This window comes from Amyelois transitella, chromosome 14 (assembly GCF_032362555.1).
Source record: "Amyelois transitella isolate CPQ chromosome 14, ilAmyTran1.1, whole genome shotgun sequence".
NCBI lineage: Eukaryota > Metazoa > Arthropoda > Insecta > Lepidoptera > Pyralidae > Amyelois > Amyelois transitella.
The window spans coordinates 10,220,258-10,235,769 of record NC_083517.1 but is presented as its reverse complement, the minus strand read 5'-3'; the positions used below and the strand labels follow the sequence as shown (position 1 = coordinate 10,235,769).

At 38.0% G+C, this 15,512-nt stretch overlaps 2 protein-coding genes across 2 annotated transcripts; one reads left to right on the top strand and one right to left on the bottom strand.

Moving 5' to 3' along the window:
- Positions 1-250: 250 nt before the first annotated feature.
- Positions 251-7,800, top strand: LOC106132350 (stress-induced-phosphoprotein 1). The gene is made up of 7 exons (XM_013331721.2): positions 251-488; positions 569-1,018; positions 2,185-2,644; positions 3,283-3,483; positions 4,036-4,232; positions 5,379-5,504; positions 6,329-7,800. The coding sequence occupies exons 1-7, from the start codon at positions 480-482 to the stop codon at positions 6,506-6,508; spliced, it is 1,623 nt and encodes a 540-aa protein (XP_013187175.1). The 5' UTR covers positions 251-479; the 3' UTR covers positions 6,509-7,800.
- A 730-nt stretch (positions 7,801-8,530) lies between these two features.
- On the bottom strand, positions 8,531-14,843 carry LOC106132353 (uncharacterized). Its single transcript, XM_013331726.2, has 5 exons — positions 14,295-14,843; positions 13,089-13,235; positions 12,368-12,464; positions 11,231-11,429; positions 8,531-10,644 (listed from the first exon to the last, which is right to left on the bottom strand). Exons 1-5 carry the CDS (start codon positions 14,633-14,635, stop codon positions 10,568-10,570), a joined length of 861 nt encoding a protein of 286 aa, XP_013187180.1. The 5' UTR covers positions 14,636-14,843; the 3' UTR covers positions 8,531-10,567.
- Between the last annotated feature and the right edge of the window lie 669 nt (positions 14,844-15,512).

Genomic DNA, 15,512 nt, shown 5'->3' with positions numbered 1-15,512 from the left:
GGCGGCTTGACGCGTTAAACGGCCATGAGAGGCCTTGGTGACTTTAGCAGCCAACGGTGTTGCGATGGTGCGTACGGTTTCTCAAGGACAACTATGCGGGACCGTACAATACCCACCTAAATGCAATGATGTTGGCAGACAGAGAGCTTCACCATGACGCAACGTGCCAATAGTCGAGCGCGGTCAGTACTGCTAAAAGTGATTTAAGTTAAAATGGAACGTGAACGTCAAACTAATCGCGTTTTGGCGAGAAAATTCTCGAATTGAAGTGTCATTCTCATTCATTTTTATTTCATTGTCATTCAGAAAGATTCTGTGAGTGAACGTTATCGGCTTTATATTGTGTAAAATAATTTAATCGTAAAAGCAGTGACTTTAGAAGTGAAAAACCATATATATCGGAGTAAAGCTTACAAATTTCATCCTGTTTTAAGTATACCTGGTTAATAAGTGCCTGATATTATCAATTAAATCAAATCATGGATCAGGTAAGAGGTTATGCTTGTTTAACTTTCCTATTTATTTATTTTCAAGCAAAAATCTAGCCTAATTACGTCTATTATTGTAGGTAAACCAATTAAAGGAAAAAGGTAATGCTGCGTTGTCTTCTGGCAACTACTATGAGGCGATCAAACATTACACCGAAGCAATCGCTTTAGATCCTTCTAACCACGTTTTATTCAGCAACCGTTCGGCAGCCCATGCTAAATCTGGAAACTATGCTGCGGCATTAGAAGACGCGAATAAAACCGTTTCATTAAATCCTACTTGGAGCAAAGGTTATTCTAGAAAAGGCAGTGCCTTGGCTTACTTAGGAAATTACGAAGAGGCTATCGCAGCTTACGAGAAAGGCTTGGAGTTGGAACCAGGGAATCAGCAATTGGCAGCAGGACTGGCTGAAGTTAGGAAACAAGCCCAAACAGACGGGGTGTACTATCAGGAAATGATTGAGAAATTGAAGGAAAATCCACAGACACGAGAATGGTTAGATGATCCGGAATATCTCAAAATGGTTAAGGTAAGATTTAAAATATTTATCATATCTGTATTCTTTACACAGTAGACAGAGCCAATAGTCTTAAAATGACTAATACCACTTTCAGTTGGATGCCATAGTGATGGTATTGACATAAAGTGTTATGAAAACTAGTCTGATTTCATACCTACTTCCTATAGCGTCTTTGTAGTGCCATGTGGTTCCTGTCACCAAAAGAAAAAGAATAGACCACTCCATCTCTTTCCCATGGATGTCATAAAAGGTGACCAAGGGAAAGGCTTACACCTAAACTTTGGGTTCTTCTTTTAGGCGATGGGCCAGAAACTTGTCAATACTTCAACCCAATGCTATCATAAAACCAAACAGCTGAATGTAAGACTGTTGGCTCTGTCTACCCCGCAAGGGATATAGATGTGGTGATTTGTATGTATGTTTGTGGATGAGAATTACATAGGTATAAAATAACCTCAATTTAAACGAAATCCATCATTTTATGTCAAACCGCTGAACTCTTCTGCATGAAAATTTTCATACACATAGTTATGGAACACAGGATATAGGTTAAAAGTTCAAATTCATAAATTAATTTGTGTCAAACACAAATCCAATTTTTTTTTCTTTTTATAATTTGACATGAGAAGTATTGGTAGTATTTACAATTTCTTATGTATAAAATTTAAACTGTCTTTTGTGTAAATGTCAAAGGTGATTCATTAACATTTAAATTAAATGGTTAAGAATTCACTGAAATTATTATCATAGCAATCATGGTTTGTTTGTAGGTAGCACAGTTACTATCTAAAGGAAGATATATAGAAATGAAAGCCATACATAGATAAATCACATCCTTTTCCGTAAGGGGTATACAGAGACTACATAATTCCACTTGCCATAATTGCTGTATACCTTTTTCGATTCATCTGTGGTTTTCGGCACCAATAAAGAATAATACGAAATAAAGAATAGGACCACTCCATCTCTTTCCCATGGATGTCGTTAAAGGTGACTAAGGGATAGGCTTATTACCTTGGGATTCCTGTTGTAGGCAATAGGCTAGCAACCTATCTCAGTTCTATTATTAAGTCAAACAGCTAAACAAGGCCAATTGATCTTTTGAAGATTATTACGGCACCAATAGGAAAATCATCAATCATCATAATATTAATTTAAATATCGCATTGTTACAGCAACTTGCCAGAAATCCCCTAGACTCGCTGATGTTTGAATCAAGAACCACTGATAATCGTTATAGGACCACACTTAAAGTTATTCTCGGCATTGACATTGCATCAGCTATGGACGTGGACCCACCAGCGTCGGAGACCAAGCCGACACCACCACCAAAGAAGGAAGAGCCACAGAAACCAACATACGAAGATCTACCGGAAAACAGGCGGTTAGCATTGCAAGAGAAAGACCACGGCAATGAATTTTACAAGAAGAAGGACTTTGATAACGCTCTGTTACATTACCGCAAGGCGATCGAACACGACTCCACGGATATAACGTTCTACACAAACATAGCAGCTGTTTATTTCGAGCAGAAAGAATACGAGAAGTGTATCAAGGAATGCGAGAAGGCGATAGAGATAGGCAGAGAGAATAGAGCCGATTTCAAATTAATAGCCAAGGCTTTCACTAGGATTGGTGAGTTTTTGTTTTTTTTTTTTGCCAGTACAACCCAATTTAAAAAAAAATGACATTGGTCTATCTATGTTTAAAAAATTAATAAACATTAAACTATAATGTTAATAAATAAATAAATGTGTATATACGGGACAAATTACACATATTGAATTTAGCCTTGAAGTAAGTTCGAAACTTGTTTTACAAGAACATCCAAAATCTATGGCAATCAAAATAAGTACGTTTCTCATCATGACCTGAGCCACAGAGAAGCGTATTACCGCTGCGCCACAGAGGCCGTCAATGATACCTACCTATACTCAACAGGCAATCAATATTTCAGCTCCCTTCGACCAGTTGTTGCGACTGTATGTTGTCTGTTATTCAGTCACTTGGCAATGGGAGATTTTTATACATATAGATATATATAGATATATCTTCTTCCTCCTGGCTTTAGTCCCGGTTGCATCCTCAACCCTCTGGAGAGGAGTCCGGGGTATGCGTGAAGACAAGACTCTCTGGCAGACATACAGAGTTTGGCTTAATGATGATGTATATCGGGTTAATATCCTTTACGGGGTCGACAGCGCCAATATTCTCAGAACCCATGTTCAACTGCATGGCATTTTTGATGTTGATTTATCAATTTTTCTTTACAGGCAATGCATACAAAAAAATGGAGCAGTGGAAGTTGGCCAAGACGTACTACGAGAAGTCTATGTCAGAGCACCGCACTCCGGAGATCAAGACGCTCCTCAGCGAGGTGGAGAGGAGGATTGTTGAAGAGGAGAGGAAAGCTTACATAGATCCGGTGAAGGCGGAGCAAGAGAAGGAGATGGGCAATGAATACTTTAAGAAAGGTAAATATTAAGGATGTCCTGGTAAAGGGTCAGGTCAAAAGTACCCGAAACCGCCGAGCTTGCATGAAGAGAGTTATGAATGTGGATGGATGTGGACGTCCTTAATTTGATCAAGATACGTGATTTACCGTGGTCAATGCTGGCTGATAATGGATGGATGGATGAATGGAAGAAACCTGCACATTCAAGCAACTGAATGTGTAACCATCAATACGGGTTTTGTTGCTTTGCAAAGTTTGTAGAGGTCAGAAGGGAGTCGCTTTGTGTAAAAACCTGACTCACCCAATCCTGGATCATGGTAAAAAAAAAGCGTGGATGTGGTAAAAGGCGACTAAGGGACTAGGCTTATAAACTTGGGATTCTTCTTTTAGGCGATAAGCTAGCAACCTATTTGAATCACATTTCTATCTTAAAGCCAAACAGCTGAGCATGGCCTATCAGTCTTTTCAAGACTGTTGGCTCTGTCTACCCCGCAAGGGAGATGGACTTGATTATATGTATATATGTATGTAAAATGAATTTAACTAATTAATGGACTAATTACACTTGCAGGTGACTACAGCGCAGCCGTAAAACACTACACGGAAGCGATTAAACGCAACCCCGATGATCCAAAACTGTATTCCAACCGAGCGGCCTGCTACACCAAGCTGGCCGCTTTTGACCTCGGCCTGAAGGACTGCGACCAGTGCTGCAAGCTGGACCCGAAGTTCATCAAGGGCTGGATTCGGAAGGGGAAAATCCTTCAGGTAGGTTCATGTTTGATTTGATTTAATTTTCTTTATCAATTTGTGCTTAGAATAGAATAGATTTATTATTCGAAATTGGATACAAGGTAGCACTTGTTGACGATGTAATTATAAGTACTACCGCTTCCAAAGCGAACGGCGTTGTAGAAGAAGCGACGGAACAAACTACACTGCAGCATTTTCATTGGATGTCAATGTAGTAATATAGATCTCTTAAATCTAAGTCATGGACGAATGCACATTGTCTAAATTAAAAAACATTAATGAATGTAGTACTAGTTCGTCCAGGTCTTTGGGACCTGGACTAAAGAGAGAACCTGGAAGAAAGTTAGACGCTTAACTCGTCAAAAGCTGGAGCCAATGGTGGAAAATGCTTGAGGTGAAATTCAGATACTGTTTTGGTTGGTTGATCTTTTAGTACGAAAGCATTTATAATGCCTATTCTCAGTGTGCCGTGTGGTTCCCGGCACCAACACAAAAGGGAATAAGACTACTCCATCTTTTTCCCATGGATGTCGTAAAAGGCGACTAAGGGATGGGCTTACAAACTTGGGATTCTCTTTTTAGGCGATGGGCTGGCAAACTGTCAAATCTCAATTATCATTAAGCCAAATAGCTGAACGTGGCCTATCAGCCTTTTCAAGATTGTTGGCTCTGTCTACCCCACAAGGGATATAGACGTGACCATATGTATGTATACAGGGTGACATTTAAAACAACTGCATCCTTTTAAACATAGACTATACCCATGCTTCTGAGCCGTTTGAGCCTATTTTTATTTAAATTAAACGTCATCATTTTCACATTTAAAAAACCCTCAAAAACTACTCCACACGCTTTGTTAAAGACCAATACTACAAAAAGAAATTAAAACTAAACATGTAAATAAATGTCTGAAAAATAAATTATTTTTCTAGTATCAAGATCAAGTAAAGTACAGAGTTGTCGAGATCGCTCAGCTGAACGAATTTGGTCGTTGACCTCTGAATCTTACGCGTCGCTTTTCCGCCGGCCGGGGTGATATGACGTCAAAAGTCACCCTGTATATGTTTAAATCCGTGTGCTACTTAGTCTTCTTCCTTCTGGTTTTAGTCCCGGTTGCATCCTTCATCCATTTATAATAAATTGGAAATGTATCCGTTTCAGGGCATGCAGCAGCAGTCCAAGGCGCTGACGGCGTACCAGAAGGCGCTGGAGCTGGACCCCACCAACGCGGAGGCGCTGGACGGCTACCGCGCCTGCTCCACGCAGCTCAACTCCAACCCCGAGGAGGTGGGCTTATAATAACCTAGTACCTGGTTGACCGAGCTTTGCACGGTCTACCAGAGATGGCGCTGATAAAGTTTCTTAAAACGCGGTTTTTAAAATGTTGTTAAATAACTTGGGAACCGAGCTTTTCTCGAACCTAGGAACTTGATAAATCGATTCCTTGAGCCGAAAAGCCCCTAAGCTGTATATTTCATGAAAATCGTTGGAGCCGTTTCCGAGGTCCTGATTATATATATACAAGAATTGCTCGTTTAAATATATAAGATTACTAATTGCATATGTGGCGACATCTATACGCCACAAGTCACATACATGCGTACATATAATCACGTCTATATCCCGTGCGGTGTAGACAGAGCCAACAGTCTTGAAGGCTGATAGGCCACGTTCAGCTGTTTGGCTTTAAGATAGAATTGAGGTTCATATAGTGACAGGTTACTAGCCCACGTGTACGTTAGGAATTTCAACTTCATTAGCCTTTTACGACATCCATTGGAAAGATGGAGTGGTTTTTTGCAAGCTGGGTTACAACATTTTGAAGAAACCTGCACACTCAAACTATAATCCAATTTGGGTAAGATTCTCCTACAAAGGTTGCAGGGCTCAGAAGGAATCTCATCCATCTCCATCATAAAACCATACAGCTGAATGTGGGCTTTCAATCTTTTTAAGACTATCGACTTTGTCTACCCCGCGAGGGATATAGGCGTGACTGTTTGTTTGTATTTTTACCCAGACGGTTAACTGTGTGTGTATATCTTGTTTGACATTCTAACCATACTGACTCTTTACCTCTTTACCTTACATATAATGTTGCGCACGCGCAGGTCCGCAAGCGCGCCATGGCGGACCCCGAGGTGCAGCAGATCCTGCGCGACCCCGCCATGCGCTGCATCCTGGAGCAGATGCAGCAGGACCCGCACGCGCTGCAGGACCACCTTAAGAACCCCGACATCGCCGCCAAGATCCAGAAGCTTCTGGAGTCCGGTCTCATTGCTATACATTAGAAATATGTATATGTATAGTCTATGGAACGCATTCGTACTGGATGTTTGGCCTCTCGGAGTCGTTATTGTGCGTGAATAGTGAAAAGTGCGCGAAAATATGGACAGATACATAAATACATAAAATTAATAGCTTGTAATTTTTCAGGATAATGTTAAGCTTGGTGTAACTACCCTCATTTTTAGTTTGCGCTGCATATTGGTTTTTGTAATTCGACGTCCGGATATATATATATAAACAAACAGATTAATTTTCTTAATTAAAAATGTCCGCTTTTTGCATAGGAGTGAAATCTAAAGAATGTAACATCTTTGAGTTAGATAATTGGCATTCGAACACGCGAAGAAGAAATTGACACTGCATTTTTAGGTTATACGGCCATTTTTTGAAAGCAGAGAATAATGTCAGTAATTTTCTGATAAATAGGCGTATGACAACACAGTTTCTGATTTAGCATTAAGAATTTGTCAATATGCGTATCCTTAACTCCGATCTGGCTTCAAATATTGAGGTTTAAACCAAGGAGTAATTTAAGGTTCCGTAATAGTACTACAAAAATGATACACTGGATCACTTGCACAGTTTTATTTCAAACATTCAAAAGCATAAACTGAGCTTATTGAAGTTTTGAAAAGGCATTCTGTACAGATTCCGGAAGTCTCGGCTTCTAATCTCAGTGTAGGCAAATATTTGTACTTACTTTAGCAGATATTTGTATGCGCGTTTGTATCTGTTGTACTCGTTAATTTATAAGCAGAGATCGGAATAGGTAAATTGAATTGGGGTCAATGAACTGAAACGTATATATTAATATGGACATGCCTCCGGGATTTGTAAATTATTAAGATTTTTTCCGGAATTTTTACAATTGGGATGAAGAATATATTAGTGGTAGCTGTTTTCGCCCGACTTCGTTCACGTAAATTGTAGTCCTATGTTACCCGCGGACAATGTAGTTTACTGTAAGTGCAAGTACTGAAATGGAATCCCGGAAAAGAGGCTTATCCATGTTATGCTTTCTATGGTATTTCATGATGCAAGTACATAAAATCAATCTACCTATTCCGATCTCTGATTATAAGTGTCCAGAACCACAAGCTTAAGGGGTTAACGTGGGCCGTTGTGTATTGTCTATTTTATTGCGATCACACCAACATAGCTTAGCACTTCCTAATTGGATAAAAATAAGGTTTATTTTAGCATAACTTAATGATGTATAACTGCCATGGAATTTTACATTTTTTTGTAATTTATTCAATAAAGAAATATTGTAGGCAGATAACGTTGTTTTATTGTTAGTGTGACGTGCCGCTGCGGTCTTACCTGCTCCCCTCTTCACAGTCCAGGAGCCCTATAAAGCCCCGGGCCTTCCGCTTTGGACTACTGCAGCGCTCAACAAGTTTACATACATACATATGGTCACGTCTATATCCCTTGCGGGTTAGACAGAGCCAACAGTCTTGAAAAGACTGAAAGGCCACGTTCAGCTATTTGGCTTAATTATAGAATTGAGATTCAAATGTGACAGGTTGCTAAGCCAACGCCTAAAAAAGAATCCCAAGTTTTTAAGCCTATCCCTTAGTCGCCTTTTACGACATCCATGAGAAGGAGATGGAGTGGCCCTATTCTTTTTTCTATTAGTGGTTCCCGACCACACGGCACTCACCAAGTTTACTAGGTCGCTGTCCTCTGGCGGCTACTTCCTGGATCTCGTGTCTGAAGATAAACCCATAAGATATAATATAGTGAAACTAGTCCGCTAATAAAGGTTGTAGTTATTCTATTGATCTTTAAATTATCTCTCATATCTCTTATCTGCGATGTTTTTCCTTAACACCACAATAATGTGAAGGATATAAAGAGAGGGGCGTTACTTAGCAGCAGCAGCAGTAAAATTTATATTAATAAATTTATTTGAAGTCAACAAAGTAAAACCGAAAGATTATAAATATTAAGTAATAATCGTAACATTTAGACAAGGAAATAGGGTTAATATCACGTGGGCGAAAATTATAAAGAAATAATTAAACACGTTTCAACTTGTATATTTATTAATTTAACAAATGAAATTAAGTATCATTGCATACATATAAAATTTTAGAATTATTCCACTTGGGTATTACACTAGGTTTTAACACGTCATTTTATAAGTTCAATAAAAAAAATATACTGTACAAAAAAAAAAATTGGTTTTCTTTCACTCACACATAGAATAAAAAAAAATAACATCAGTCTAACTACTATATTTCTAGGACAATGGCGCAAAGTACCTAATTATAACCACATACAGCCATTACCCGTAGCGTGGTACACGCTATGTTTTTAACGCTCGAAAAACTATCACTGTTTCGCTTTTTATTATGATGTGAAACGCGACGGCACTAATAAAAAAAGAATAGAACTACTCCATTTCTTTCCCATGGATGTCGTTAAAGGCGACTTGGGATTCTTTTAGGCGATGGGCTGACAACCTAACACTATTTGAATCTCAATTCTGTCATTAAGCCAAACAGCAACAAGAAGATTAAGAGATCAACATTAACAGATGGGATTCATGATTCATGGGATAAGTCCGCCATTGCAAGTGATTTGTTTCTTTTATAACTACCTATGTACTTACTATTTTCTTGTTACCTACTCTGTAAATATCTATGCAATAAAGACTTACAAACAAAAAAAAAAGATATTACAAACAAACAAACAAACAGCTGAACGTGGCCTATCAATCTTTTCAAGCTCTTTCTACACTGCAAGGGATAATATATAGACGTGATTATATGTATATATAAAACGGGACAGCGATAGTTTTTCGCGCGATAAAAACATTGCCGCGCGTGCTATACAACGAGGGCTGGCTTTAAACCCGGTTACATCCGGCTCTGTACAGAGCATAGGGTACGCCTTTATGATCCTGATTGGGTATGTCAAAATAATACACAGATATACATAAGAGTTTGAAACAAAATAAAATTATACAAGTATGTATGCTTAGTCAATGGATAGTGCTTATGGCACAAATAATAAATTCCCAATGTAAATATGTATTGTATGAATTCGATCATTTCAGATAAGTACCTACGTTATAGAAACATAAATTCGATACTATAAAGAAAATTACAAGAGTAAGGTAAAATTTAAAAAAACGCTATCTTACGCAGTTTTTCTTTCGAGAATTTTGATTCGCTAAGGGTCGATTGTATTTGTCGCAGTAGGATTCTATAAATTGCGGTATTATGATAAAGATGTAATTAACAACTAGCCCTCAACCCAACAGGGCCGTTTTGTATTGCGGCGGGTCAACGATTAGCCGGATTGAATACGGTCGAGTCAAACTCCGACAGAATGTGTTCGGCGATAAAATTGATTCAATATACCTGCAATACGGCCTCTGTGGCGCAGCGGTAGTACGCTTGCCTATGACACCGGAGGTCCCGGGATACGAATTCCGGCCAAGACATGATGAGAAAAGAACTTTTTCTGATTGGCCTGGGTCTCGGATGTTTATCTATATAAGTATTTATTATAAAATATAGTATCGTTGAGTTAGTATCTCGTAACACAAGTCTCGAACTTACTTCGAGGCTAACTCAATCTGAGTAATTTGTCCCGTAGATATTTAGATATTTAAAAGATATTTATGTATACATACAAAATAATCTGTACAACAATGTCGCAAGTAGATTCAGTCTAGGATACCCATAACCTTTTCTTAACATACCTACACTATAGCGAAACATGAAATCATCATTTTCTATATAAATTAACGTCAAACATGGAGTGTCATTATGTGTTCACAAAATAATCACAAATAAAAAAAAAGTATGATTTTTAAACTGCATATTTTCTTCGAACTATTGATAATGATAAAACAAATTACCTATTTATTCAAAAATCAAGATTCTAACTAGTTAGTGCCTTTGACTAAATCCTTCCTAAAATCACTTTTAGCCTTTTGGAGCGAAATATTTCAATGGAGCTTGGATATTCCTAAAATCTTGACCAGTCAAAATTCGCATTAAATAGACCAAAATAGTTTAAACATAGAAAGTAGAATTCCAAAATTAACTCTTTCGATAACTCCTCAATATTGGGTATATTATATCCAACGCCTCGTGTAAATCGTTCCTTGATTTCCCTCCTAAAACAAAAAAAGAAAATATTTATAAATCTTCATGGACCACTCCATCTCTTTCCCATGGATGTCGTTAAAGGCGACTAAAGGATAGGCTTACAAACTTGGGATTCTTTTTTTAGGCGATGGGCTAGCAAACTGTCACTATTTTAATCTCAATTCTATCATTAAGCCAAATAGCTGAGCGTGGCTTATCAGTCTTTTCAAGACTGTTGGCTCTGGGATATAGACGTGACCATATGTATCTTCATGGAGATGGAGAGGACTTATTCTTTTTTTTACTTTTAGTGTCGGGAACCACACCGCACAACGACTTGTTCGTTTGCCACAACAAAGAAATGAAAGATTTATCTATAATTTTTTTAATAACACATTCATAACTTGTGAAGATTTACCTAAAAAAAATAATCTTATTATCACCATAAAAATATAGTACCCGAAACCGCCGAGCTTGCATAAAGAGGGTTATGAATGTGGATGAAGCGAAGGAAGTATGCAGAGATCGTGGCAAGTGGAACGAGGTAGTCTCTGCCTACCCCACCGGGAAAGAGGCGTGATTTTATGTACCTATGTATGTATAAAAATTTCTCACCTGTAAAAACAATCTTCCCGTTAACAAATATGAGAAGCACCACCCTCGGCCTGACCATCCTGTACACCAGCCCCGGGAACAGCTCCGGCTCGTACGAGCTGAACTGGCCGTGGGCCTGCTGGAGGGCCTCCAGCCGAATGGGGAACCTGAGGTCAGCGGTCGCTATGAAGTTCTGGATCTTGAAGTCCATGAATTTTGCCTGTGATCGAATTGAAATACATACATAGTACAATTATTTTTTGTTAAATAATGAATTGATTGAGTGATAGAATAAAAAATACATCTAGTATATGGAGGATGGAGACGTGACTATTGTATGTAATGGAACTTGCAGAAGGAAAATAAAAATGAGGAAGGCGTAGTTTTATTCCACACATTAGACAAAACACATTTTCATTTTTACAAAAATTTTGATATCTGGATTTTGTTAACATTGTATAGTTGGTGCATTCTCAATAAAATACAATTCTAGATTTATTTTCGAAATTGGATACAAGGTATCACTTATTGACGTCACATCACTTAAATCTTAATTATATCTACTACCGCTCCCAAAGCACACGTAGAAGAAGCGGCGGAAAAAACTAGACTGCAGCGTTTTCATCGGATGTCAAATTTACAAATTAAGATCTATTAAGTCAGGCGCACCCCAGTGTTATGTCGCGAGAGTTGAGGATGTTACCGGCATTGATAAAAATGCCTATTCCCTGTGTCGCATTTTACGACAACCACGGAAAAGAGATATCTTATATTATAAGTGACGGGAACCACACGGCACTTTGTTGGGACCCTAATTGTACTACATGATTTGATTTTTTTTATGCCGTTTTTTGTGTGAATTTACAAGGTCAGCAATTAAGGATAATATATTTTAATTGATTATACACTATCGCATTAGATGTAGTCTGTAACGGTAGATGTAAGAAGGTCAACAATGTATTCTCTCGTCCACATTCTATTCTAAGTTTAGATAGGTATTTGTGAAGTTGACGTTGTTGAAGCAAAATGCTGCAGTGCAGTTTGTTACCGCTTCTTCTGCACTGACGTCTTGGAAGCCACAGACAATTATTAAGCGATGTGAAGTATCCTATAACAATGAATAAAAATTTTTAAATTGTCAATAAATAAATAACTCACAGGAAATCCCAGCTTTTGTATGATTCTCGCAAACTTTCTCGCTGCAACATAAGAGTCATGCTCGTTTCTCGTTCCCGTGCAGACTATCTTCCCCGATCTGTGAAATGAAAACGTGATAATGTGCCGTGTGGTTCTCAGCCCCAATAGAAAAAAAAAATAGGACCACTCCATCTCCTCCCCTTGGATGTAGAAAAATGCAAATAAGGGATACGAGTAGGATTATAAACTAAGGATTCTTCTTTTAGGCCATTGGCTAGCAACTTCACAATTTCAATCTCAATTCTATCATTGTGACAGAGCCAGCAGACATGATTTTATGTATGTTAAATTCCTAAACTATGAACTAAAAAACATTTATTTAAATTCAGACTCCTCAGTTGGGTCATCGATATTAAAAATGTGAATACATACATACACATGTGGTCACGTCTATATTCCTTGCAGGGTAGACAGAGCCAACAGTTTTGAAAAGACTGAATGGCCACGTTCAGCTATTTGGCTTAATGATAAAATCAAAATTCAAATAGTGACAGGTTGCTAGCACATCGCCTAAAAAGAATCCTAAGTTTGTAAGCCTATCCTTTAGTCGCCTTTTACGACATCCATGGGAGAGGTTCTATTCTTGTTTGTATTGGTGCCGGGAACCACACGGCACTGCACAATATGTGAATGAGTGCAAAAATTGTTTATAAACTTGTGTTATTGCATTATAATAACCTACCGAAAGACAAGTGCCGTCGCTCTGGGCTCCAGTATCTTCATCACAACTCCTCCGAACCTGGCCGGGTTGTACTCAGAGAATCGTGTCCGGCAGTATATATCCAGCAGCTTCAACTCACAGCCCAAGTTCACTGTTGAAACACAATTCCTGCAATTGATAATTCAAACTACTTAATGAATGCACAAACGGATTGCATTCTGTGTTCCTTTTAAAGAAAAATAACATAAATACATATACATACATACATATGGTCACGCCTATATTCCTTGCAGGGTAGACAGAGCCAACAGTCTTAAAAAGATTGAATGGCTATGTTCAGCTATTTGGCTTAAAGATAGAATTGAGATTCAAATAGTGACAGGTTGCTAGCCCATCACCTAAAGAAGAATCCCAAGTGTGTAAGCCTATCCCTTAGTCGCCTTTTACAACATCCATAGGAAAAAGATGGAGTGGTCCTATTCTTTTTTTCATTGGTGCCAAGAACCAAACGGCAAATAAATACATATACATATGGACACATTTATATCACTTGCAGGGTAGACATAGTCAGCACTCTTAGCAGGAATTGAGATTCAAATAGTGACAGGTTGTTAGCCTATCGCCTTCAAGAGGAATCCCAAAGATAAAGACTTGGTTATATGAATATTTGAAAGAAAAGTGTGACCCACACAAGGTTTATACAGTATAGATAAGTAAAGTTTGAACACCGCTTGATGGACTTATCAATTCAAATCTTACTTCTTAATATTATTGCTTTCTTATTAATATTATATTAACCTATAGGAGGACACTAGCTTCTAATATTAACATTCAGCAGAAACCCCTTGGTCAACAGGTTTTAAATTTGGAATGTAAAATGTTGTGGGCCTACTGGAAGAAATTTCTCTAGAGATAAGTAGTGCCTTTGTACTTACTTCTTATTTTTTTCCCTTGATGTAACATATAAATTATTTCTGAGATACACCACACAGAGAGAGAAGCAAGAAATTAAGGGGAATTTTTGTTAAGCACAGGCTTAGCTTTGGGCTATTGCAGTACTTCATCATCATCATTATCAACAGCCCTCCACAACCCACTACTGGGCATAAGCCTCCTTCAGTCTATGCCAAATTTCTCCAACCGAGGCCAACACAATCCAGTTCTTGCCAGCGCTAAACTTAAAATCATAGACTCATTTAACAACTTGGTATGAATGGTACTACTTACTGTAACTTAATGTTGTTTTCTGTAGGTTTTGTTCCCCCAATCATGGGAGTCAATGCTGTCATAGCATTGTGAGGATTGACCCCCACTGGGGTGTAAACGGAACTGTTTGAAGGAGTGAGAACCACATCTCCACAAATCCGAGAATTAGAGGGAGCGGCGATTTGTGTAGGTGTCGCTAGAATGCTTGTGGCAATATGTGTCGGTGTAGATAAAACGTTTGTTTCAAAGACCTGCTGTGGTTGAGGAGTTCGCACACTATTCGTTGCACTATTGCTGGAATTGGCTTCAGAATTATATTCAGGCACTGTTTTATCACTAATTTGCACTTCGTGTGATCCCATATTGTATATATTTATTGAAACAGATGCAAATTTGTAGACGGATTTCCTAAGTTAAATCATACTTTTGTGTTTTATTGTTAGCACATTCTATACATTTATTTGACCACAGTTCATAAATTTCTCAATTCGAATGAAAGACGAACGAAGGCAAAACGAAGGAAAATAAGACCAAACAATCCGCCGCCACTAGCAGCTTGACCAGCTTGACAGAGGCTTGATATGATGTTATGACAACAATACGACATTGACAGTGACAATCGGAAAAATACTTTGATAGTTTTGAAAAGAGCAATGGATGCAACTGATTATAGAAATTTAAATAAAAGTAGAAATGTAAAGGAGGCATGATTAGTTTGTCAAAGTTAAGACGCGTGAATCATAATTATTGGACAAAGTACCTAAGAGCCTGCGACGTCGAAAGAGTCGGAAAGACACGGTTTATATATTTTTTTATGACTCGTTCCCGGCAGGGTCGACATTCTAAAATATTTCCAGCATAAAATAATACTTACATAGTTACATGCATGCCACAACGAAAACAAATATGGAACGTTGATTTTTTGTTCTTTATTTTAAATTTTTACTACGCTTTTTTTATTGAATTGTCAGGAAACGTCATAATCACATGATCGCTTGTCATTTGTCATCTGTCATTCAATCATTGTTTCTATTCAATTCAATTCTCCTCAGGTTTTGTTGTGATTGCGCGTGTTTTGTTGAATTTGTTGTGTGGTGTTAAAAAAATTATATGGGTCGTACCGATAAATAACAAAAGTGTTTCGCTGAATGGTATTCAATTCGCGATTGTATCTGACGGTCCATTTTTTAAACTCCAAATTCAAATTTGAAATAACTTCACCAATGTAACTTTCTTTTA